Here is a 25,581-nt window from a genome sequence, read left to right as displayed (position 1 = left end):
CCAGGCAGCACCTCTGGAGAACATGGATAGGTGGTGTTTCAGGTCGAGACTGAAGAAGGATCTCGTCCCTTGGAAATCACGTGGTGGACGTCAGGTGCAGTGCATTGAACTGGTAGAAGAGCAAGAATACCATTGCTTCATGTGGAAGCACTGTTTGGACTCTTGGCTGGTGGGGCAGGGGTGAGGTAGTGGAGACCACAAGCTATGGAGTGGGAGTCAGTGGAGAGTAAACCAGAGCATCACAGAGGTAAGTGTGCCTATGGAATGCTGAAAGAGGAGGGGAAAGGAAGGGAGGAATTGTGAGCGGATTGTGTTGACATAAGATTAATGTGGAAAATGTCTTAAAAGTTGAAGAATTGTTCAAGGTGAAAGCTGGAAGCAGAAGCAAAACAGTCACCCATCTGCAGAAACGAGTTGACAGAGGGCACTTTGGTGGGAGGGGGCACATCCTACAGAGGCACTGACATAACTTGGAGAAGATGAGGGAGGTTGTTCAACGTGAGAACCTGTTCAGGCAGGCAGAAGGCGAAGTTTGGGCTGATCATGCTCTCTTCCCAGACCCCTAAATTTTCCTTTCAGGACCTCTTCCCTTATCCTACCTATATTGTTGGTACCTATATGTACCATGACCTCTGGCTCCTCTCCCTCCCTTTTCAGGATATCTTGGACACGTTCAGATACATCCCGGACACTGGCACCAGGGAGGCCAACTACCATCCGGGTCTCCCGACTGCGTCCACAGACTCGCCTATCTAACCCCCTCACTATAGAGTCCCCTATCACTATCGCTCTCTTCTTCCTTTCCCTACCCTTCTGAGCAACAGGGCCGGACTCCGTGCCAGAGGCCCAGGCGCCATCGCTGCCCTCAGGTACTCCCCAACAGTACCTAAACAGGAGTATTTATTGCCAAGGGGTACATCCACTGGGGTACTCTCTAGTCCCTGCCTCTGCTCCTTGCCCCCCCCCTAACCATGACCCACTTGTCTACCTTCCGTGGTCTTGGAGTGACCACCTCTCTATAACTCCTCTCTATAACCTCCTCACTCTCCCTGACCAGACGGAGGTCATCAATCTGCCGCTCAAGGTTCCTAATACGGTCCCTTAGGAGCCCCATCTCGTCGCACCTGGCGCAGATGTGGATGTCTGGAAGACTATCAGACTCCCAGATTCCCCACATCCGACACCCAGAACAATAAACTGCCCTGGCACTCATACTCCCCCTTAACTGGGAACGTTGCAGAGTGGTCTGCTCCAACCGCTCCAACCGCTCCTGGGCCTCTGTAAGAACAAAGCCCCGTGCTCAGTTTCCAAAAACTACCGCCCCGACGCTACTCCAACCGCTCCTACCGCTCCTGGGCCTCTGAGAAAACAAAGCCCCATGCTCGGTTTCCAAACCTACCGCACGGCCGCTGCTCCAACCGCTCCAACCGCCCACCCAAAAGAACTGAGTGATCTCCTGGGAGAGGCGAAAAACCGAATAAAAACCCAGGCCAATTTGGGGAAAAATATCTGGGAAATTCCTCTCCGACCCCAAGCTAGGCGATCGAAACTTGTCCAGGAGATCACACAGGTCTTACTCCTTACTATCTCCACACAATACTTCCCAAGCAACACAGCTGCAATCAATGATTAGTGACTGCTTGATTTCTCTGTGCATTTATCTCTGTACAAATGCAAAACTCTGTGCATTTACCCTATCTATTCCTCTCATGATCTTATACACCTCTGTAAGATCACCGTTCATCCTCCAGCTCTCCAAGGAATAAAGTCCTAGCTTGCTCAATATCTCCCTATAGCTCAGGCCCTCGAGTTATGGCAACATCATAGTAAATCTTCTCTGCATCCTTTCAGGTTTAACAACAGCTTTGATATAACATTGATCAAATAACCTTGTGTGCAGCTTGTCCCCGTGATTTTACGCTATCAGGGACATCCTCCCTGTAGCTTTACAAGGTTATTTTGTCTCTATCAGTTCTGATCTACTCTCTGACTTGAAACATTATACTCTTCCAGTTGCTAACCATTTCAACTCCCCTTTCCATTTCCATATTGACCTTTCTGTCCTTGGCCTTCTCCATTGCCTGAATGAGGCCACACACACACTGGAGGAACAGGACCTCAGATTCTGCTCAGGTAACGTATACCCAATGATATGATCATTAATTTCTCCAATTTTCTACACTTGATAGTTCCCTTGCTCCCGCATACCATGCAAATTCTTATCATCAAACCCGCTAGCAAAGGAGGTGCTATTGTAGGCTACCACGCTGAAGCCAGGCATCTTCTCTGTGAGGCCTCCCCATTGACCATGACACCATTGACAAAAACCAGGTCACCAATCTCCCAGACTGTCACCAATCTCAATGCCTCTAAAGATATCCCCTCTACCTCCAGCATCCAACCTTATAGTTCCCCAACATTTCTATCTCCTCCCCAAAATCCACAAGCAGGGTTGCCGTCTCAGACCCATTGTTTCACAGGTCCCACCGTACTCATCTTCAAGTACCTTGATTCTCTCGTGTCTCCCCTTGTTCAGTCCCTTCCACCATACATCCAAGGCACTTCACATGCTCTTTAATACTGCAATAACTTTCAATGCCGACGTTCCCATTGCTTCAACTTTACCATAGACATCCAGTCCCACTTCACTTCCATTCTGCATCAGGAATGTCTCAGGGCCCACCGGTTCTGCCTTGAACAGAGACCCAATCAGTTCCACTCTACTTCGCCTGGAGGAACCTGCACTCACCCTCCACAACCTTTCTTTTAACACCTCTCATTTTCTTCAAGTCAATGTGGTCATCATAGAAACATGTTTCGATGATGACCACATAGAAAATAGGTGCAGGAGTAGGCCATTCGGCCCTTCGAGCCTGCACCGCCAATCAATATGATCATAGCTGATCATCCAACTCAGTATCCCGTACCTGCCTTCTCTCCATACCCCCTGATCCCTTTAGCCACAAGGGCCACATCTAACTCCCTCTTAAATATAGCCAATGAACTGGCCTCAACTACCTTCTGTGGCAGAGAATTCCACAGATTCACCACTCTCCCCCTTATCCTTAAACTGTGACCCCTTGTTCTGGACTTCCCCAACATCGGGAACAATTTTCCTGCATCTAGCCTGTCCAACCGCTTAAGAATTTTGTAAGTTTCTATAAGATCCCCCCTCAATCTTCTAAATTCCAGCGAGTACAAGCCGAGTCTATTCAGTCTTTCTTCATATGAAAGTCCTGCCATCCCAGGAATCAATCTGGTGAACCTTCTCTGTACTCCCTCTATGGCAAGAATGTCTTTCCTCAGATTAGGAGACCAAAACTGTACGCAATACTCCAGGTGTCGTCTCACCAATGCCCTGTACAACTGCAGCAGAACCTCCCTGCTCCTATACTCAAATCCCCTCGCTATGAATGCCAACATAACATTCGCTTTCTTCACTGTCTGCTGCACCTGCATGCCTACTTTCAATGACTGGTGTACCACGACACCAAGGTCTCGTTGCATCTCCCCTTCTCCTAATCGGCCACCATTCAGGTAATAGTCTGCTTTCCTGTTCTTGCCACCAAAGTGGATAACCTCACATTTATCCACATTATACTGCATCTGCCATGCATTTGCCCACTCACCTAATCTATCCAAGTCACGTTGCAGCCTCCTAGCATCCTCCTCACAGCTAACACTGCCCCCCCCCCCCAGCTTCGTGTCATCCACAAACTTGGAGATGTTGCATTCAATTCCCTCGTCCAAATCATTAATATATATTGTAAATAGCTGGGGTCCCAGCACTGAGCCTTGCGGTACCCCACTAGTCACTGCCTGCCATTCTGAAAAGGACCCATTTATTCCTACTCTTTGCTTCCTGCCTGCCAGCCAGTTCTCTATCCACATCAATACTGAACCCACAATACCGTGTGCTTTAAGTTTGCATACTAATCTCTTATGTGGGACCTTGTCGAAAGCCTTCTGGAAGTCCAGATTTAACACATCCACTGGTTCTCCCTTATCCACTCTACTAGTTACGTCCTCGAAAAATTCTATAAGATTCGTCAGACATGATTTACTTTTCATAAATCCATACTGACTTTGTCCAATGATTTCACCACTATCCAATTGTGCTGATATCCCATCTTTAATAACTGACTCTAGCATTTTCCCCACTACCGATGTTAGACTAACTGGTCTGTAATTCCCCATTTTCTCTCTCCCTCCCTTTTTGAAAAGTCGGGTTACATTAGCTGCCCTCCAATCCTCAGGGACTTCTCCAGAATCTAAAGAGTTTTGAAAAATTATCACTAATGCATCCACTATTTCTGGGGCTACCTCCTTAAGCACTATGGGATGCAGCCTATCTGGCCCTGGGGATTTATCAGCCTTTAATCCATTCAATTTACCTAACACCACTTCCCGATTAACCTGGATTTCACTCAGTTCCTCCATCTCATTTGACCCCCGGTCCCCTGCTATTTCCGGCAGATTATTTATGTCTTCCTTAGTGAAGACAGAACCAAAATAGTTATTCAATTGGTCTGCCATGTCCTTGTTCCCCATGATCAATTCACCTGTTTCTGACTGCAAGGGACCTACATTTGTTTTAACTAATCTTTTTCTATTCACATATCTATAAAAGCTTTTGCAGTCAGTTTTTATGTTCCCTGCCAGTTTTCTTTCATAATCTATTTCCCTTTCCTAATTAACCCCTTTGTCCTCCTCTGCTGGACTCTGAATTTCCAGTCCTCTGGTAGGCTGCTTTTTCTTGCTAATTTGTACGCTTCATCTTTTGTTTTGATACTATCCCTAATCTCCCTTGTTAGCCACGGTTGCACTACCTTCCCTGATTTATTCTTTTGCCAAACTGGGATGAACAATTGTTGTAGTTCATCCATGCGGTCTTTAAATGCCTTCCATTGCATATCCACCGTCAACCCTTTAAGAATCAATTGCCAGTCTATCTTGGCCAATTCACGTCTCATGCCCTCAAAGTTACCTTTCTTTAAGTTCAGAACCATTGTTTCTGAATTAACTAAGTCACTCTCCATCCTAATGAAGAACTCAACCATATTATGGTCACTCTTGCCCAAGGGGCCACGCACATCAAGACTGCTAACTAACCCTTCCTCATTACTCAATACCCATTCTAGAATAGCCTGCTCTCTCGTTGGTTCCTCTACATGTTGGTTTAGAAAACTATCCCGTATACATTCCAAGAAATCCTTTTCCTCAGCACCTCTGCCAATTTGATTCACCCAATCTATATGTAGATTGAAGTCACCCATTATAACTGGTTTACCTTTGTTGCATGCATTTCTATTTTCCTGTTTGATGCCATCCCCAACTCTACTACTACTGTTAGGTGGCCTGTACACAACTCCCACTAGCGTTTTCTGCCCCTTAGTGTTTCGCAGCTCTACCCATATCGATTCCACATCCTCCAAGCTAATGTCCGTCCTTTCTATTCCGTTAATCTCCTCTCTAACCAGCAACGCTACCCCACCTCCTTTTCCTTTCTGTCTATCCCTCCTGAATATTGAATATCCCTGGATGTTCAGCTCCCAGCCTTGGTCACCCTGGAGCCATGTCTCCGTAATCCCAACTATATCATATTCATTAATAACTATCTGCACATAACTATCCTACATACAAGGGACAATTCACAATTTTACCAAAGCCAATTAACCTACAAACCTGTAATCTTTGTAGTGTGGGAGGAAACCAGAGCAGCTGGGGAAACCCCTCGTGGCCACGGGGAGAATGTACAAACTCCGTAAAGACAACACGGGTCTCTGGCGCTGCAAAGCAGCAACTCTACCGCTGCGCAACCTCTGTGCCACTGTGCCGCCCTGTGTCTTTTAAACATTGAAAGTGTATCCACGTCCACAGCTTCCTCTGGCAGCTTGTTCCACATGGCCACCACCCTCTGTGTAAAAAACGTGTCCTTTAGGTCCCCTTTCAATCTCGCCCCTCAATGAAAACCCTTTTAGTTTTTGGCTTTCCTTCCCTGGGATAAAGACCATTCACTACCTGTGACCCTTATGTTTTCATAAACCTCTATAAGGCCCTCAGCTTCGTTCATCTTGGCATCATGTTCAGCATGGATATTGTAGGCTGAAGGGACTGTTCTATGCTTCTATGTATGTAGAGCAATATGATATTGGTTATTATAGCAAAATGACTTTTCTGACTTAGAGACAAATTGGCTTTCGGGCAGTTCCCAAGAATGCAATGCTTATATAACACGCGGTCACAGGGCCAACGTGCAAATTCCACGCAGATAGCATTTGAACACTTTTGCGGTATGAGTAAATAGATTCTTGATAAGCAAAGGAGCGATAGGTTACTGTGGGCATGGGGAAGGCAGAGTTGAAATTAAATTGAGATCAACCATGGTTAATAAAGGGTGGTACAAGAAAATAACTGCAGATGCTGGTACAAATCGATGTATTCACAAATGCTGGAGTAACTCAGCAGGTCAGGCAGCATCTCGGGAGAGAAGGAATGGGTGACGTTTCGGGTCGAGACTGAAGAAGGGCCTCGACCCGAAACGTCACCCATTCATTCTCTTCCGAGATGCTGCCTGACCTGCTGAGTTACTCCAGCATTTTGTGAATAAATTAATAAAGGGTGGTGCAGGCTCAAAGGATGAGTGGCTTTTGGTTTGTACGTTTGTAAAACCACTTTTGAAATCCAGTGCGAGCAAATCCAGGGGCACTAGAGGATTATGTGAGAGGCAGTGTACAGTAGGAAGTTTAATTCCCAAAGACATGATGGTGGGTAGGTTAATTAGCAACTGTAAATTACTCCGTGTGTAGGCTGCGCTAAGTGCAACTGGAGGATGCTGAAGGGGTAGTGAGAGAGTTGTTTACAGAATAATGTGGTGGAATGGAATGGGATTGATTTGGAGCCTTCCACAGAGTCAATGGGCCAAAGCCCTCCATTTGCGCCGTAAGAAAATATAAAATATAATTAGTGATGTAGGCTTTTGAGATAATCATTGGGACATATAGACAAAAATAGGCTCTTCAGCACACCACTCCACCCTATCCACTCACTTACACTAATACTAGGGCGACATGGTGGCGCAGCGGTAGAGTTGCTGCTTTGCAGCACCAGAGACCTGGGCTTTCTCCAGATGCTCTGGTTTCCTCCCACACTCCAAAGGCGTACATGTTTGTAGGTTAATTGGCTTTGGTACAACTGTAAATTGAGTGGAGGGAAATGCTAGTGTATGGTATACATTAGTACATGGTGCACAGTTTGTTGGTCATCGCGGACTCGATGGTCCAAAGGGCCTGTTTCTGCGATGTATCACTAAAGTCTAAAAGTCATTTGGATGGGTTTGTAGATAGGAACAGTTTAGAGGGATATGGGGCAGGTGCAAGTAATGGGACTCGCTCAGGTAAACAACAGTCGCCATGGACGACTTGGGCAGAAGAGCCCATTTTCTTGCTGTGACTACAAAAGATTACCAGACCCTGGTCAGACCCACCCGTGCCCTTGGGACACCAGACCCAGGCAACCAGACCACGGGCTCTGTAGGGATGGAGCAAGTTGTGGTTGATTTCATATCAGCCGCGTAATGGACTTAAAAGGCTGGCAGGGTGGTGAAGCGGTAGTTGCTGCCTCATAGCGTTGCAGCAGCAGAGATCCAGGCTCGACCCTAACTATGGGTGCAGCTTGTGCAGTGTTTGTATATTCTACCCGTGACCACAACGGTTTTGCATGAGATCTTCAGTTCCCCCCCACAGTCCAAAGACCTACAGGTTTGTAGGTTAATTGGCTTGATTTAAGTAAATTGTTCCTAATGTGTGTTGGATGGTGTTAATGTGCGAGCATTGCTGGTGGGTGTGGACTCGGTGGGACGAAGGGCCTGTTTCCGCGCTGTATCTCAATATTTTTTTTAAAGCATTGAATGTCTAGGAATGATCTGCAGCATCTCAGGGATTTGTGGAGGGAACGGTCTCTGCGGAAAGCGGAAAGAGGTTGAGATGGGAAGATGTGGCTAGTGGTTTAATCCCGTTGGAGATGGCGATAATGTCGGAGGATTATGTGACGTATGAGACAGCTGAAGGGGTGAAAGGTGAGGACTAGGGGGACTCTGTCCCTGTTGCGATTGGGGGAAGGGGGGGCAAGAACGGAACTGCAGAATAATGAGGTGACCCATGTGAGGGCCTCATCTATGATGGAAGAGGGAAACCTCCGGTCCCTGAAAATGAGGATATCTCAGATGTCCTGGTATGGGACACCTCACTTTGAGCACAGGTAGGACATAGACGGATGAACTAGTAGGGGATAGAGTCTTTGCTGGAGGCAGGGAGGGAAGAAGTGTAGTCTAGATAGTTGGAGTCAGTAGGTTAAGAAATGGATATCAATCAATAGTCGATCTCCTCTGATGGAGACGGTGAGATCAAGAAAGAGAAGGGAGGCTTTGGAGATGGTCAGAGTGAATTTGAGTGCAGGATGGAAATTAGTAGTGAAGTTGATGAAGTCCATGAGTTCTGCATGGGTGCAGGAGATAGCACCGATGCAGTTGTCAAAGTAACGGAGATAGAGTTCGGGGATGGGGCCAGTGTACGTCTGGAACAGGGATTGTTCAAGTGCCCTACAAAGAGGCAGACATAGCTGGGGCCAATATGACTGCCCATGGTTACGCCTTGGAAGTGGGAGGAGTCGAAGGAGGAATTGTTAAGAGTAAGGACCACGAATGGTTGTGCGTGAGAGCTAAGGGGTCAGTGGGCGTCTCCCAGTGAAGTCCCCTCGCCTCCCTCCGCGCAGTTAGTTTACCGCTCGTTGTCTCCGGGGAACATGGAGTTGTGGGCTCTCCCCGAGGTGGTGCTCAGGGTGTTTGGCGTGTTCCCGGTGCTGGCCGTGTTCTGCACCGTCTTTGCCCTGGTCTTTGACTTGATGAAGAGGAGGAAGAAGTGTGGCAACTACCCTCCCGGGCCCCGGGCTCTGCCTTTCCTCGGCAACCTGCTGCAAGTGGATCTGAACAACCCGCACCTCTCATTCGCAAAGGTAAAGACATCGAGTGGAGAGAGAGGGAGAGGGAGGGGGAGGGAGGGGGAGGGAGAGGGAGGAAGGGAGGGAGAGGGAGAGAGGGAGGGAGGGAGAGGGAGGGAGGGGGAGGGAGGGAGAGAGGGAGAGAGTTCAGCATGGATAATGTGGGTTGAAGGGACTGTTCTATGCTTCTATGTATGTAGAGCAATACGATATTGGTTACGATAGCAAAATAACTTTTCTGACTTAGAGACAAATTGGCTTTTGGCAATTCCCCAAAATGCAATGCTTATATAACACGCGGTCACAGGGCCAACGTGCAAATTCCACGCAGATAGCATTTGAACACTTTTGCGGTATGAGTAAATAGATTCTTGATAAGCAAAGGAGAGATAGGTTACTGTGGGCATAGGGAAGGCAGAGTTGAAATTAAATTGAGATCAACCATGGTTAATAAAGGGTGGTATAAGAAAATAACTGCAGATGCTAGTACAAATCGATGTATTCACAAATGCTGGAGTAACTCAGCAGGTCAGGCAGCATCTCGGGAGAGAAGGAATGGGTGACGTTTCGGGACGGGCCAATATGACTGCCCGTGGTTACGCCTTGGAAGTGGGAGGAGTCGAAGGAGGAATTGTTAAGAGTAAGGACCACGAATGGTTGTGCGTGAGAGCTAAGGGGTCAGTGGGCGTCTCCCAGTGAAGTCCCCTCGCCTCTCTCCGCGCACAGTTAGTTTGCCGCTCGTTGTCTCCGGGGAACATGGAGTTGTGGGCTCTCCCCGAGGTGATGCTCAGGGTGTTTGGCGGGTTCCCGGTGCTGGCCGTGTTCTGCACCGTCTTTGCCCTGGTCTTTGACTTGATGAAGTCGAGGAAGAAGTGTGGCAACTACCCTCCTGGGCCCCGGGCTCTGCCTTTCCTCGGCAACCTGCTGCAAGGGGGAGGGAGAGAGGGGGAGGGAGAGAGGGAGAGGGAGAGGGGGAGGGAGAGAGGGAGGGAGAGAGGGAGGGAGGGGAGGAAGTGGCCGACTCGGTCTGGAGCGATCCCTGCACATTAACACTATCCTACACTCACTACGGACAATTTACACATACCAAGCTTACAAACCTGTACGTCTTTGGAGTGTGGGAGGAAACCGAAGAGAAAACCCACGCAGGTCACGGGGAGAATGTATAAACTATGAACAGAAGGGCACCCATCGTCGGGATCGAACCCGGGTCTCTGGCGCTGCAAGGCAGCAATTCTACCGCCGCCCCAACATCCAGCGCTGGGCATTGACCAACACTGGAAGGAAAGTCCCCATCTCTCCCCTGCACGGATGTTGTCTGACCTCTGAGTTACTCCAGGACTTTGTTATTTACTCGAGATTCCAGCACCTGTAGTTCCCCCCGTGTATCAGTTTAACACCGCTTCCCAGCCTCTGCTCTGTGGCTAAACTCCACATAGTGACCGGCAGCGGGGAAATCATTTTAAACACCATGAACAGCCTCGCATTTCAAAGGAGAACAATTGTGTGTGGCACGTAAATAATCTGGAGTTAATTTTTAAAAGAAATTAAAAAATATTTCTGTGTTTTCATGTACGTTTAAGTGTTTTGGTTCCTAACATCTGTTTTTTCTAAAAACCCTGAACAATTTAATAGCTTCTAAATGTTTCGAAATGTAGTGAATATAAAAAAAAACTTTGAGTGTTTCGATTGCTGAGGGGAAAGGACTGAAAGTTCAGCGGCCGGTCATTAAATCGACTCCGATTGAGACTGCGTATCGCAGTTTGTTTCCAGTCGGGTCGGGGTTTTTGTCATTGTGGTGAGGCGGAGGTACAACGATAAGTCTAGTGTGTAGCAGCATCACAGGTACAACGATAAGTGTAGTGTGTAGCAGCATCACAGGTACAACGATAAGTCTAGTGTGTGGCAGCATCACATGTACAACGATAAGTCTAGTGTGTAGTAGCATCACAGGTACAACGATAAGTCTAGTGTGTGGCAGCATCACAGGTACAACGCTAAGTCTAGTGTGTAGCAGCATCACAGGTACAACGATAAGTCTAGTGTGTAGCAGCATCCCAGGTACAACGATAAGTCTAGTGTGTAGCAGCATCACAGACAGATAGACTCAGACAAACAGAAAATAATAAAACCATACACAAGATACATGTACAAATTCTAAAAGAAAGAAAACTGCGGGAAAAAAATCATTAGTGGAAAACAGAATAACAAGAAGACAAGTGGGTGGTAAAGCAAGAGGCGAGGCGCGGCGTTCCGTGTCCGAGCTAGGATTATGGTTGTCCAACAGTACAACCCGAGCCGCTCCTGCTCTCCAACTGCCCCCCCCCCCCCCCCGTCATAGAAAGATAGGTGCAGGAGTAGGTCATTCTGCCCTTCCAGCCAGCACCGCCGTTCAATATGATCATGGCTGATCATAAAAAAATCAGTATTCCGTTCCTGCTTTTTCCCCATATCCCATGATTCCGTAAAAGCGACATCGAACACTCTCTTGAAAACATCCAGTGAATTGGCGTCCACTGCCTTCTTAAGCAGAGAATTCCACTGATTCACAACTCTCTGGGTGGAAAGGTTTTTCCTCATCTTAGTCCTAAATAGCCTACCCCTTATTCTTAAACTGTATATACAGTGTAGGAAAACAACCGTAGATGCTGGTACAAATCGAAGGTATGACAAAATGCTGGAGTAACTCAGCAGGTCAGGCAACATCTTGGAGAGAGGGAATGGGTGACGTTTCGGGTCGAGACCCTTCTTCAGACTGAAGAAAGGTCTCGACCCGAAACGTCACCCATTCCCTCTCTCTCATATATATATATATATATATATATATATATATATAACAAGTTAAATTTGTGCAGAGTGTGTGTTCGAACAATACAATGGAAACTGCACAACAGAGGGGGCTGGGGAGGAAGGATGGGAGGGAAATGGGTAGAAACAGTTAGAAATAATAAATTCAGAGAAATTAAGCAATGGGGAAACATTTAAAAGTAAAAATAACAACAAAATGTGAGTTGATAGATGAGATATATTCTGCATTTTATTGTTTTCATCACACATACTGATCCCCACAACACTGATCACACTGCGAGAGGCACAGCCAACTGCGAGGTTTGCATACTAAAATGGCGGCCGTTCCGCCCCTTTGTGTACTAACTACACTTCAGTATAGACGATTTCAACGGAGTGGTCCATCTTGTTCCTCTAGTGTTTTTGGTTTAAGATAACAGGATTTGTTGTGCAATACAAAGGCTTCACTTAGAATTCCAAACCTTGGCTGTTAACATTACTTTGTCATTGTACTGAGGTTAAATGGCATAAGGAGATAATTGTGGTGATTATAAAATGTACATGAGGTTTCTTTCATGAACATTCTGGGTGGTGGGGGGGGGGGGGGGGGGGTGTCCAGAACAAAGGGCCACAGTTTAAGAATAAGGGGTAGGTCATTTAGAACAGAGATGAGGAAAAGCTTTTTCAGTCAGAGAGTTGTCAATCTGTGGAATTCTCTGCCTCAGAAGGCAGTGGAGGCCAATTCTCTGAATGCATTCAAGAGAGAGCTAGATAGAGCTGTTAAGGACAGCGGAGGCAGGAACGGGGTACTGATTGAGAATGATCAGCCATAATCACATTGAATGGCGGTGCTGGCTCGAAGGGTCGAATGGCCTCCTCCTGCACCTATGGTCTACTGTCTATTAATTAAAGAAAATTACAACTGTTCAGTGAAATGGTGTGCTACCCCGTTTAACCAGTGTTTAAGCCCTGTAATATCGCCAACAAAAGTAAACTTAAATCAGTAAATTCGGGCATTGATAGAGTTCCTCAAAAGTAGCCTTGATAGTGCCATGGAGATGATCCAATTGCAAAACTCCTGATAAATGAACGGTGGGCTGTGAAACTGTGACAATCATGTTGTTGCATTATTCGCTTGCATGTTAAACATAACAAGTTTGAGGTGGCGCAGACTCCCAACCACGGCATTGGTTTCCTCCGGGTGTTCCAGTTTCCTCCCACTCTCCGATGACTTGCAGTTTTGCAGGATAATTGGACTCTGTAAATTGCCCCTAGTGTATCGGGTGTGGTTGAGAGAAAGTGGAATCACATAGAATTAGTGTGAACGGTCGGCATGAATAGGAGGGCACGTTTCCATGCTGTGTCTCTAAACTAAACGAAATTGTATTTACACTTTCTGAAGCTCTTCACTTTAATCTGGACCATCTTACGGCATGGATGGTAACATCCCGTTACTCACCGAGCTTTAATCTCTAGGTCTGGTATAAACCTCTACCTGACTCCAGATTAATTTCAAGAAATTGTCTTTTGGCAGTTTCAGCTTTCTTGAGATGGTCCATAGATTTAATCTAGTCCACTGCTCGGGAGGGGGGACAATTAAAGGGAACGCGAAATACACAGCCTGTACTGTATGACACGGAAACACAAGGAACTGTAGATGTTGGAAACTGGAGCAAAGCACAAAGTGCTGGAGTAACTCAGCGGGTCTGATGGGTGGAGTAAATGACAAAGCTAGATATGAGAAAGAAACAAAAGAGTGTCAAGAGGAGTAAAGGCAGATGGAGGGATTTGGGTGTGTGGGTTGGTGAGAAAGTGGAATAGATCCTTTCCATTGCTAACTTTTGTCACTTACTATTCATCAGCAAATCAACCCCATTCACCTGTATCCACCTATCACTTGCCTGGCTTTGACACCCTTTCACCTCTTATCCAGCTTTCCTCCCCCCCCCCCCACTACAATCAGTCTGAAGAAGGGTCCCGACACGAAACGTCACCTGTCCACTCCCTCCACAGATGCTGCCCGCCCCACTGAGTTATTCCCCCAAGTTGGATTCTGCACAAAATGTTTGTTACTCTGTCTCAGATGAGGGAGTGGAGAAGTCCCCAGATGAAATCAGTGTCGAAACGATGATTAATACAGAAGGGTATCTATCGGCAATGAGGTCGCATTGTGGCCTGCATTTGCGTTTATCCCTTGTATGCTCCCCGTGTTTCAGCTGTGTAGCCAGTCTTTTGTGGGGCGCCTCGGCATCTGTCCATCCGTGACTGGATAAGTAAGTATAACAGCCGGGGAAACAATAGCACGAATAATTCACCTCATTGCTCCCGGCATCCCAAAGCTAATGGCAGCATGGGCACAGAATAAACTAGTGCACTAGTGAGAACTTTGCGACTGTTCTGTCTTTGTTCAATGTTGCATTTGGCCTCCGTGAGCGAGTTACAATGACAGCCTCGTGCTTTCTCCCGTCTCCCCCACTTTAAGCTGCGGAAGCAGTACGGCGATGTGATGAGCTTAGACTTTGGGTGGACAAACGTGGTGGTGTTGAGTGGCTACAAGGCCCTGAAAGAGGCGCTGGTGAAGAAATCTGAAGATTTTGCAGACCGGCCGGTTCTCCCAATATATGAAAAGATCTTTAAGCAGATTGGAGAAGGTGAGTGTGAAGTGGGCTCCAGAGACAGTGCTGGGCACCAGGCTCAGAGGGACCAGGAATTGTCAGATTCAACTGTCGGCATGATGAATGCATCCTCTCAACCAGGCCATCTGAGTGCCCCGGGATACACGCCTGCCAGAGCACCTTGAAAGGACAGGTGCAGCCTCCATGGGAAGGGGAAACATTACTTACATGGTGGTGGATGGGGAATGCTGATAGGGAATCCTGGATAAGCCTGATACTTGGAATGCAGGTCCACTGGATAGAAACATGTAAAATAGGTGCAGGAGTAGGCCATTAGGCCCTTCGAGCCAGCACCGTCATTCAATATGATCACTGAAAATCATATCATCCAAAATCAGTACCCCGTTCCCGCTTTTTCCCCATATCCCATGATTCCTTTAGCCCGAAGAGCTAAATCTAACTCACTCTTGAAAACATCCATTGCTTTCTGTGGCAGATAATTCCACCGATTCACAACTCTCTGGGTAAAAAAAGTTTTTCCTCATCTCAGTCATAAATGGCCTACCCCTTATTTTTAAATTGTGACCCCTGGTTCTGTACTCCCCCACCATTGGGAACATTTTTCTTGCATCTAGCATGTCCAACCACTTAAGAAATTTATATGTTTCTATAAGATCCCCTCTCATTCTTCTAAATTCTGGTGAATGGATGAGGTGCAGCCCCTGGAGATCCGGCCTAAATTTCCCTATTGTCGTTCTGACTCCATCTCCCAGGTCAACTAAGTCCTGGGACATCTTATAGCCAGAGCTCCCAATAGTAGGTTACAACATTAGTCTGTTGCCGATGTATTGTCTTTCCGCTGACTGGTTAGCACGCAACAAAAGTTTTTCACTGTATCTTGTGAGACGTGACAATAAACTAAACTAAACTAATCTTGTCCCTCATAGTTTTCCCCCCAATAACTTCTCTACCACTGCTGTGAGACTCACTGGCTGTAATTACTTGGCTTAATACTTTGGAATAAAGAAACCACATTTGCTGTCACCCAGTCATATGGCACCTCTTGTATGGACTGTAAAGATTTAAAAATCTTTCTCAGGGGGCCAGCAATTATCTCCCCTACCTTACAGATCAGCCTAGGCTACATCTCAGGTCCAGGGGGGATTTTGAGGTGGAATTGCCAATGCACACCCTTTGGGACCCAACAGGTCGATCAGTGCCACATTCCTATCCACATTTTCTCAAATCTTTTTGTCACTGAAAATCCTATAGATTGCTTAATCCTGCCTCATGGAGCAGAATATTAACACAATTATATGCTATGAGAAAGAGGATTGTAGGAATACTGTGACGAACCCCCGCCACAAAGAGGGCAGGCATTATTACTCCAATTTCCACAGGCTCAATTCTAGGGACGGGTTGAAACCAACATGAATGAAACAACATTCTCATGTTCTGTAGGGATGCTGCCTGACCCACTGAGATGCTCCAGCATTGTGTGTCTGTCTATGAATGTAACTATATTCCTGCTACCTCCATGCAGGTATTGTTCTAGCAAAGTATGGTGACTGGTGGAAAGCGCAGAGAAAATTTGCACTTTTGACGCTGAAAAATTTTGGGCTCGGAAAGAAGTCTCTTGAATTGCGAATTGTGGAAGAGGCTGGATTTTTAAACCAGGCATTTGAAGGTGAACAAGGTGAGTTAATCCTGTGGAAGCCATTGCCTTATTTTTATTGTTGCACTACTTAGTAACGTAGAAAATAGGTGCAGGAGTAAGCCATTTGGCCCTTTGAGCTATCATCATCAATATGACCATGCCTGATCATCCAAAATCAGTACCCCGTTCCTGCTTTCCCCCCATATCCCTTGATTCTGTTAGCCCTCAGAGCTAAATCTAACGCTCTCTTGAAAACATCCAGTGAATTGGCATATTGTGGCAGAAAATTCCACAGATTCACAACTCTGGGTGAAAAAGATTTTCCTCATCTCAGTCCTAAATGGCCTACCCTTTATTCTTAAACTGTGACCCCTGGTTCTGGACTCCCCCAACACAGGAGCCATTTTTCCCTGCATCTAGCCTGTCCAATCACTTAAGAATGTTATGTTTCTACACGATCCTCTCTCATCCTTCTAAATTCCAGTGAATACAAGCCCAGTCGACCCATTCTTTCATCATACGTCAGTCCCGCCATCCCTGGAATTAACCTGGTGAACCTACGCTGCACTCCCTCAATAGTAAGAATGTCCTTCCTCAAATTAGGAGACCAAAACTGCACACAATACACCAGGTGTGGTCTCACCAGAGTACAACTGCAGTGGGACCTGCTTTGTCCTAAACTTAAATCTTCTCGCAATGAAAGTCAACATCCCATTAGATTTCTATCCTGCAGTTAATTTCACAATTCACTGCAGTCTATTTCTTCACAATTTCTATTATTATTATTATTATTAAATTTTATTAAGCAGACTCATGGTCCATTAGAATACACATACAGTACACAGTATATACATATAAAATTAAATTAAATTAGACAAGGCAACAATACCAATGTTTCCACATAGGTGACAGGTATCTCACGGCACTGAAACCGGGATTTACCATCAGCACAATGATGGAATTCTGAGAACCATTCAATCGGCATATAAATTTAAACATGAGATTCCTCAACAGGGCATGAAACGTATTGACTCCTGCACTACAAAACAGTTCACTTGCACTGCACCACCTTGGCTTTCTAAGCAATATGCGCATGCAGTCATTATAGGCAACCTTAAGTTTATGGATGCTTGACTTATTAACACAAAGGAGCAGTGTAAAGAGGAGTACAGTACGCTCTAAACAGGTTTATCTTGACATTTCCTGAGCACCAGTGGAATTTCCTAACCAACATGTTAGCTTGTGCATACAACATGCGGCGCTGTCTATACATGTCCTCATCATCAGACATTTGATCTGTGATGACATGTCCCAGATACTTAGCTTTACAGCAGACAGATAGAACCTGCCCTGACAGGTAAAATGATGGGAAGACTAGATCTTTGTCCCCTTTTACTTTACAAATCATGACAACGCTCTTTTTAGCATTGTATTTCACGTCAAATTGGACACCATACTCAGAGCATATATTCAACATCTGCTGAAACCCAGCACTGCTAGGAGAAAAAACCGCCAGATCATCGGCATACATAAGATGGTTTACCAGGGTGTTACCAATCATACATCCTGTTTTACAGCCTCTAAGCTGTTCAGATAAATCATTCATGTACACATTAAAGAGGGCTGGTGAGAGCTGGTGTTTGTATGATTTTAACTTTGGAAAAAAGTCTAATTTATTACCACCCTTTTGCTCCACACATCCGTTCAGGTAGCCCTTTTGATCCTCGCATCCCGTTAACTTATGCAAACTCAAATATTATCTGTTCGATTATCTTCGGAGATCGTTTTGAGTATCATGACGAATGGTTCCTTGGATTTTTGCACATACTTGAAGAAAGCTTTGTATTGGAAGGTGGATTTTGGGGCCAGGTAAGGCAAGTTGTTCATTTGACGATGTACCACTTGTGGGCAATGTAGTGCTCTGCCGATAGATCAGTCTCAAATGTATTCCAGCTGGTGGTAGTAGGGAGAAAATAACTGAGTAAATATTGTAGATAGGTAACTTGCGGCAGAACTGGACAGTTCTGATATAAACAGAGGATGCAAGTTACGTGAAGCTGTTGAGATTGATATTATAGACAATAGACAATAGGTGCAGGAGTAGGCCATTCAGCCCTTCGAGCCAGCACCGCCATTCAATGCGATCATGGCTGATCACTCTCAATCAGTACCCCGTTCCTACCTTCTCCCCACACCCCCTCACTCTGCTATCCTTAAGAGCTCTATCCAGCTCTCTCTTGAAAGCATCCAACGAACTGGCCTCCACTGCCTTCTGAGGCAGAGAATTCCACACCTTCACCACTCTCTGACTGAAAAAGTTCTTCCTCATCTCCGTTCTAAATGGCCTACCCCTTATTCTTAAACTGTGGCCCCTTGTTCTGGACTCCCCCGACATTGGGAACATGTTTCCTGCCTCTAATGTATAATTATCTTATATGTCGGGGGAGTCCAGAAGTTTGGAATATGTTTGAAAGGAAGTCGAAATCTATGGAAGCCAGCAGGTCCTTCTTCAGATATGGGGCCCAAAACTGCACACAATATTCCAAATGAGTTCTGACCAGTGCCTGACTCTTAATAAGACCTTAAAGACTGATTGCCATCCAGTGATCTGCTCGTGTCCAAAAATGTTAAGATGGTCGGAAATGCATTGTAGTCATTCTGACAACCCTGTGACAAGCAATGATATAATGATATTGGGATCTGAAATACAACAGATCAATTAGACATTCACCCCAGTAATTGGAGTGGGACAACTGGACGTCTGAGCTATAGAGAGCGAAGGAGGGCTCTTTGACCGAGTCCTGATGCAGAGTCTCAAGTTGTGTTTGATTTTAATGGCGCACCAACTATCTCAATATTTGGTGACTCGGTTACCTTAGTTCAGTAGCACCTCTGCTGGAGCCAGGGGCTCGGTCACTGGCAATGGCAGCTGCCAACGTAGGCTCTGCCATGGATCATGACTGGATCAGCCCTGCTACCGGACAACCCGTCCCACATTGAGACATCGCTGCACATCCAACCCAACGGCCACTCGATTCTCCCTGGTGTCTCGAACAGTTTTGGTGAAACCTCTTGATACTGGACACTGCTCCCAACTTCCCTTGTTCAACGTTCCCAGCAGGGTATAGAAACCGATTTGATCCGTTGTTACCACCCGGACGAGACAGTCCAAGGCAGTCACGGCGCCAGGCGGAAGAGGGCTCTGCCCGAGCCGGCTGCCTGCCCCTTGTCCTGGGTTACGTCCGCACCCCGGTGGTTTTAGAAAGGGACTACATGCCGTCCACGGGCACGCTGGGGGATTTCCGGGCCCGCTGGGCACTGCGAGGGGTGGAATGTATCCTCAATAAGGATGGCGATATAGTTGTATAGTAGTTTATTCCAAAGATTTGTCGTGGGTTTTGTTTTGATTTATTTCATTACTGTAAATATTATTGTAAATTATTGATTAAATTATTTTTGGTTAAAGAAAGGCAGCGACTCACCGGGACATCCCACAGCCACCAGTGACGGCCGGGCAGAGAGGACACCACAGGGCACGGCCTGTCCCATGCGGCAGAACTGACTATAATAAACCCACACCTTCCGTTACATCCTCCCTCACTGCATGACAGTGAAAACTAACTTTTTGTTCATTATTTTAGGAAATCTCAAAGGATTGAGAAAAATGTATTTAATTTCAAATCCTGTCTTTGTTTCAGATGACGAATGCCTTGCCCTTTATTCGACACCTCCCGGGCCCACAGCAGAAAATATTCGAAAATCAAAATAAACTCACTCAATTTTTACAAACAATAGTCACAAGGCACAAAGAATCATGGGATCCAGATGATCCCAGGGACTTCATTGATGCTTTCTTTACACAACAGGAGAAGGTAGGTGAGGATTACTGGGGTATTCTAGGCACAGTGCTTTATGCGGTCGTGTTTCCCATCCTTTCCCATGTTGGTGCCTCCTTGGTGGTGAAGTGACGGTAATTGCAGTGCCCTACACTAGGTAGTGTTTACCTGTACTTCCTTAGATTGTGAGGCCAGAAACAATATCCCAGGTGCAGTCTCACCTGGGCCCTATATAATGGAGCGAAACATCTCTCATTGTACTCAAATCCTCTTGCTATGTCTTTACCTTCTGAAATACTTTGTCCATTTGCATGTTCACTTTCAGAGATTCATCATGGAGTTTATAGCAGAGAAACAGTCCACGTTGACCATTGTACAATCTCTTCTGGTCCAATTTCCATGCATTTGGACCATAATGCATCCATTTCTCTCTGCTGTGGCCTGATTCTCTTCCCTCCCAGTACCCAGTTTTAACTAATCCTGATCCCAAGGACCTTCTTCAAGTCTCCTCTCAAATTTCCTCAAGATGTGAGCTGTCTAATCTTGTGGCTGAAGCCCCATAGGATTTTTTTCCCAGGACCTTCACCACTTCCCTGAGTGTTCTGGCCAGAATTGGATGTTCATCTTCAGTTGTCATCTCACCAGTGCATTTTACCATTTCAGGGCACTTTTAACGCAAGATGACTGACTTTAGCACCCTTCCGATGATCTACCTTTGATTTAAAATCTTAACAATGATTCTCTTATTTGCATCATAGACGAAACACATCCCCAACACAAGTTTTCTGGAGTCCAAGATGGTAGGAACATTATTGAGCCTTTTTGCTGCAGGTACAGAGACCACCTCCACCACCCTAAACTGGGCCTTGCTCTTCATGGTGCTCCAACCTGATGTACAGTGTAAGTGTAACAATTTCTCTGCCACATTATCAGGAATGCTCTTGTGTTGATGCAAGATATGGAGGAGCAGTGCAAAAGTATTAAAAGAGGAAGCAGAAGGGTATTACGGAAGGTATCTGCAAATAGCCTAGAGTTTAAAGATAACAGGCCCTTCAGTCCACAGAGTCTCCACTGACCATTGATCACCTGTTCACACAAGTTACATGTCATCCCACTTTCGCATCCTTTAAATTTTGGGACAATTTTACAGAAGCCAATCAAAGCTGCACATCTTTGAAATGTGGCAAGAAACCGAAGCACCCAGAGAAAACCCACACGGTCACAGGTGGAAGATACAAACTCCGGAGAGACAGCACCCACAGTCAGGATCAAACCTGGATCGCTGGCGGTGTGAGGCAGCAGCTCTTCCATTGCGCTACTGTGTTGCCCTCTAGTATTGCAGTTCATTTTGTGCCGAAATCACTGATTGCAATGATTCAATTATCAACACCAGGTCTTGAAACCTTAAGTCCATGAAAACCCATTATTTAAATTTGCATCCCAATGACATTTGTTTGATCTTATTCTGCATAAATTGGCTGCTGTAGGTCATAGGTTGAGGTAGTCACTATAATACCAGAATTTATTTTACCAGGAATGCTTTTGGGGACATTTTGAGGGAGTGACAATGAAAACACCAGTATCTTTGGTGAACTGAAACTCAAAATGAGTTCTTGCTTTGTTCCTGCAGCCCAAGTCCATGAGGAGATTGACAGAGTCATTGGGAATGGGAGGAAGCCGAAGTTGGAAGACCGTGAGGAAATGCCATTCACTAACGCAGTTATCCACGAAACCCAACGCTTAGGGAATATTGTTCCAATTTCACTGCCTCATGAAACATACAGAGACACCGAGGTCATGGGTTACACCATTCCCAAGGTACGATCTAGAGCTAATCTTGAATGTTCGACTCCCTCTGTGCAGTAGAGGCACAGACCAACAACTCCAATTGTTCTCAGGTCCTGTTGCTGACTAATTTGTCTCTCCTTCAATGACTTTTAGGGGACAACAATCTTTCCAAACATTACCTCTGCCTTGTATGATGAAGATGTTTGGTTGACTCCACGTGAATTTAATCCGGGACATTTCCTGAATTCGGACAGGATGTTTGTGAAGCCGGAAGCTTTCATCCCATTCTCTGCAGGTAATGTAGAATTTATAGATTATTGAATGTATTAAAAGAGGTAACTGTGATCATGGATATCCAGCTCCATCTTCTGCACTGTGTGATGGGAGTGGGGGGGCTTCCTCCTGGATTTATAAAGTTTAGTTCATCTATAAACTAATACTCTCGTTTGTTCACTTGTTCCTGAACTACAGCCAAAACGGTACAAGATAGTCCGACAATTCTAGGCTCCCGTTGACCCGTGGTCCTATGGAAGAAATTTAATTGAAATCGGTGTTATATTTTTTAAGTTATTCACATTTTAAGGTTTAAAAAAACGCGCACGCGCAGTCGGGGCTCCATTGATCTGGTACTCACGTAAGATGGCCACCGCATCCGCGCATGCGCAGAACAAACACGTACGCGCCTGCGCAGTTGGGGCCCGTTGATCAGGGCCTGGCCACCTGGGCCTGGTGCTGGGCCTGCCCTCGGCGTACCCGTCTCCCCTTTTCTCCCCGGCCGGCTCAGCACCTTCCTCATGCCGCCAAGTCCAGCAGGTGAGCAACAGTGGGAGAGCCACCGCCGTCTACCACTGAATATCCCCGCACCGGGACGGGACAGGACAGGACTCTCCTCCCCTCCCCCATCCCCACTCCACCAATGGCAGCCGCCCGGGCCGGGAGGTGGGTTGGTACGACAACCATGGGTTGCTCCCGGGGGTGGAGGGGGGGGGGGGAGGGAGGGGGAGGATTGGAGGAGGGTTTTGGATGGAAGGAGGGGTGGGGGAAGAGGAAGTGGTGGAGGAGAGGCATCCCTAGGGGGGGAGAGGTGGTGAGGGGCAGAGGTGTGGAGGGGGGATAGGTTGGAGGGGAGATAGGGTGGAGGGGAGTGGGGGAGGAGAGGGTGCTGCACCAATACAGGAGTGGTTTGGTCCCAACGGGTCCACTTGGTCTAGTTAACATCTAAATTTTAGTCAAATGCTAAAATACTTGATGGTCAGCCCAGTGCTGAAAGAGCACATTTTATGTTGACATAAAGTGAGCAGAATGAGCATTTGCTTAACATTGATAAAGGTTGGGAGTGCAGTGCTTCTGTGAGAGATTAGGCAGGGTAGGTTAAGGCACGATGACATTGGGACTCTAGACTGTGGTGGTACTCATTTCCGTTCAGTCAGTGTGACTCTGCCAGTGCCTCTCCCGGGTCACTAACCACTCTTGCCCTCACCCCACAGGTCACCGTGTGTGTTTGGGGGAGCAGCTGGCAAAGACGGAGCTCTTCATCTTCTTCACATCCTTGCTCCAACACTTCACCTTCTTTCTCCCGGAAAACGAGCCACGGCCAAACTTCAGGGAAGCTAAATACGGAATTACCCTCTGTCCACCCCCCTATCGTCTCTGTGCTAAAACCAGATAAGATGTGGGGACATCTCAGATTGGTGCAGCACCACCAACTCAGATATCGCCATTAGGGACATTGTGTACAGTGCCCACTTTAGGTTCCAGTGCACTCTTGATGTGACCCACTTCCCCACCTAAATTGAGAACCTTCTTCCACCTCCCCTGTCACCCTGACCCCAAACACACCCTGATACCAAACCTACCACAGTGTCTAGAATTAAATCGTTAAATTTGACCAATTATTCTCAATGTCATGTTAATTTGCACGTCGTGTTATTCAGGTGTGTGTTAGCCTAATGGCACAATGGGAGTTGTAATCTTGTATTTTTTTTAAAATAAAAATATAAAATAAAGAATGTGCAACCGTCGTGCAATTGATGATGTGGTCAGATGGCACCTCCAGCCAGAATTAATCTCATTTCAAACAGAGGTGAAGAATGTGTTCCTTGCCTTGTCTACACTGCCTGGAGGATGTGCAAAGTCCACATTTAATCTGAAATAAACATTGTGGCCCCCACCGGCCACTGAACCAACACCAACAGTGACCATAATGATCTGACCCAAGTGCACTGCTCTCCTAATGCAAACGAGTGACCAAACATTTTACAGCTTGTTTAGTGCTCCGGTAATTAGAAGGATCGTCATTTTGCAGGTACAAGTTTTCAAAAACGTTGAATGGAAATTTCAACTGGAATACTTCCTGATTCGGAGAATACAAATGCATCGGCAACAGGTTCAGCAACACACTTTCATGTAACGAACTCCGATATAGTAGGGTACAGACGAAGACTCCCGAGAGGACAAAGATACATGGAAAGTGTTGGGTTCAAGACGTGGGGTTACCGGACCCGGGTCAGACCCGCCCGCGCCCCCGGGACCAGAGACCACGGGCTGTGAAGGGAAGGACCATGTAGTGGTTGTATCTGCTCCAACACCCACCGCACACAACAGGGCGTCACTGTGCGTGAGAGCGAACGGGTCAGTGGGGGCGTCTCCCAGTGAAGTTTCCTGGCGTCCCCTCGCCTCCCTCCCTCCCTCCCTCCAGTTAGTTTGCCGCTCGTTGTCTCCGGGGAACATGGAGTTGTGGGCTCTCCCCGAGGTGGTGCTCAGGGTGTTTGGCGGGTTCCCGGTGCTGGCCGTGTTCTGCACCGTCTTTGCCCTGGCCTTTGACTTGATGGAAGAAGTGTGGCAACTACCCTCCCGGGCCCCGGGCTCTGCCTTTCCTCGGCAACCTGCTGCAAGGCTTTTTTGCCCTGGTTTATTTTCACCCACACGTTTAGACCGTAATGTTGTATCCTTATTGTTTTGATGTGGTTATGCTTTATTCTTAATTGTTAACTGTATGTTTGTGTTGTCATTTGTGAGCGGAGCACCAAGGCACATTCCTTGTATATGCACATACTTGGCCAATAAACTCATTCATTCATTTATTCATTCATTCATTCATTCATTCAAGTGGATCTGAACAACCTGTGCACGTCATTCGCAAAGGTAAAGACAGCGAGTGGAGAGAGAAGGCGAGAGAGAGAGAGAAGGAGAGAGACCGGGGGAAGGAAGCCGCCGCTAAGGAATATGATATAGTTGGAATTACGGAGACGTGGCTCCATGGTGACCGAGGCTGGGAGCTAAACATGCAGGGGTATTCAATATTCAGGAACGATAGACAGAGGAAGAGGAGGTGGGATGACATTGGTGGTTAAAGAGGAGATTAATGCAATAGTAAGGAGAGACATTAGCTTGGATGCTGCAGAATCTGTATGGGTACAACTGCGAAATAGCGAAGGGCAGAAAACGCTTGTTGGAGTTGTATACAGACCACCAAACAGCAATAGGGAGGTTGGGGATAGCGTCCAGCGGGAAATTAGGGATGCGTGTAGCAAAGGTACAGCAGTTATCATGGGTGACTTTAATCTACATATAGATTGGGCCAACCAAATTAGTAGCAGCGCTGAGGAGGGCAATTCCTGAAATGGATGTGGGATGGTTTTTTAAACCAATATGTAGAAGAACCGACTAGAGGAAAGGCCATCCGAGACTGGGTATTGTGTAATGAGGAAGGATTAGTTAGCGATCATGGTGCTAACTAACAACTGAAGAAGGGTCTCGACCCGAAACGTCACCCATTCCTTCTCTCCCAAGATGCTGCCTGACCTGCTGAGTTACTCCAGCATTTTGTGAATAAATCGATTTGTACCAGCATCTGCAGTTATTTTCTTATACCCATGGTGCAAAGCCCCTTGGGCAACAG

At 46.5% G+C, this 25,581-nt stretch overlaps 1 protein-coding gene across 1 annotated transcript; it reads left to right on the top strand.

The window, feature by feature from the left end:
* The first annotated feature begins 8,802 nt into the window (after window positions 1–8,802).
* LOC144606300 (cytochrome P450 2D26-like) lies at window positions 8,803–24,726 on the top strand. Its single transcript, XM_078422266.1, has 9 exons — window positions 8,803–9,012; window positions 14,267–14,435; window positions 15,943–16,095; window positions 17,765–17,925; window positions 19,755–19,928; window positions 20,651–20,792; window positions 21,523–21,710; window positions 21,834–21,975; window positions 23,168–24,726. Exons 1-9 carry the CDS (start codon window positions 8,803–8,805, stop codon window positions 23,347–23,349), a joined length of 1,521 nt encoding a protein of 506 aa, XP_078278392.1. The 3' UTR covers window positions 23,350–24,726.
* The last annotated feature ends 855 nt before the right edge of the window (window positions 24,727–25,581 follow it).

Source organism: Rhinoraja longicauda, chromosome 26, assembly GCF_053455715.1.
Source record: "Rhinoraja longicauda isolate Sanriku21f chromosome 26, sRhiLon1.1, whole genome shotgun sequence".
NCBI lineage: Eukaryota > Metazoa > Chordata > Chondrichthyes > Rajiformes > Arhynchobatidae > Rhinoraja > Rhinoraja longicauda.
The sequence above is the reverse complement of the archived record's forward strand: the minus strand, read 5'-3'. Positions and strand labels throughout refer to the sequence as shown.

Coding starts and splice junctions, on each gene's coding strand:
- LOC144606300 (XM_078422266.1), top strand. CDS start 8,803: ATGGAGTTGTGGGCTCTCCCCGAGGTGGTGCTCAGGGTGTTTGGCGTG. Junction 9,013..14,266: donor CGCACCTCTCATTCGCAAAG/GTAAAGACATCG, acceptor CCCCACTTTAAG/CTGCGGAAGCAGTACGGCGA. Junction 20,793..21,522: donor GCTCCAACCTGATGTACAGT/GTAAGTGTAACA, acceptor TTGTTCCTGCAG/CCCAAGTCCATGAGGAGATT.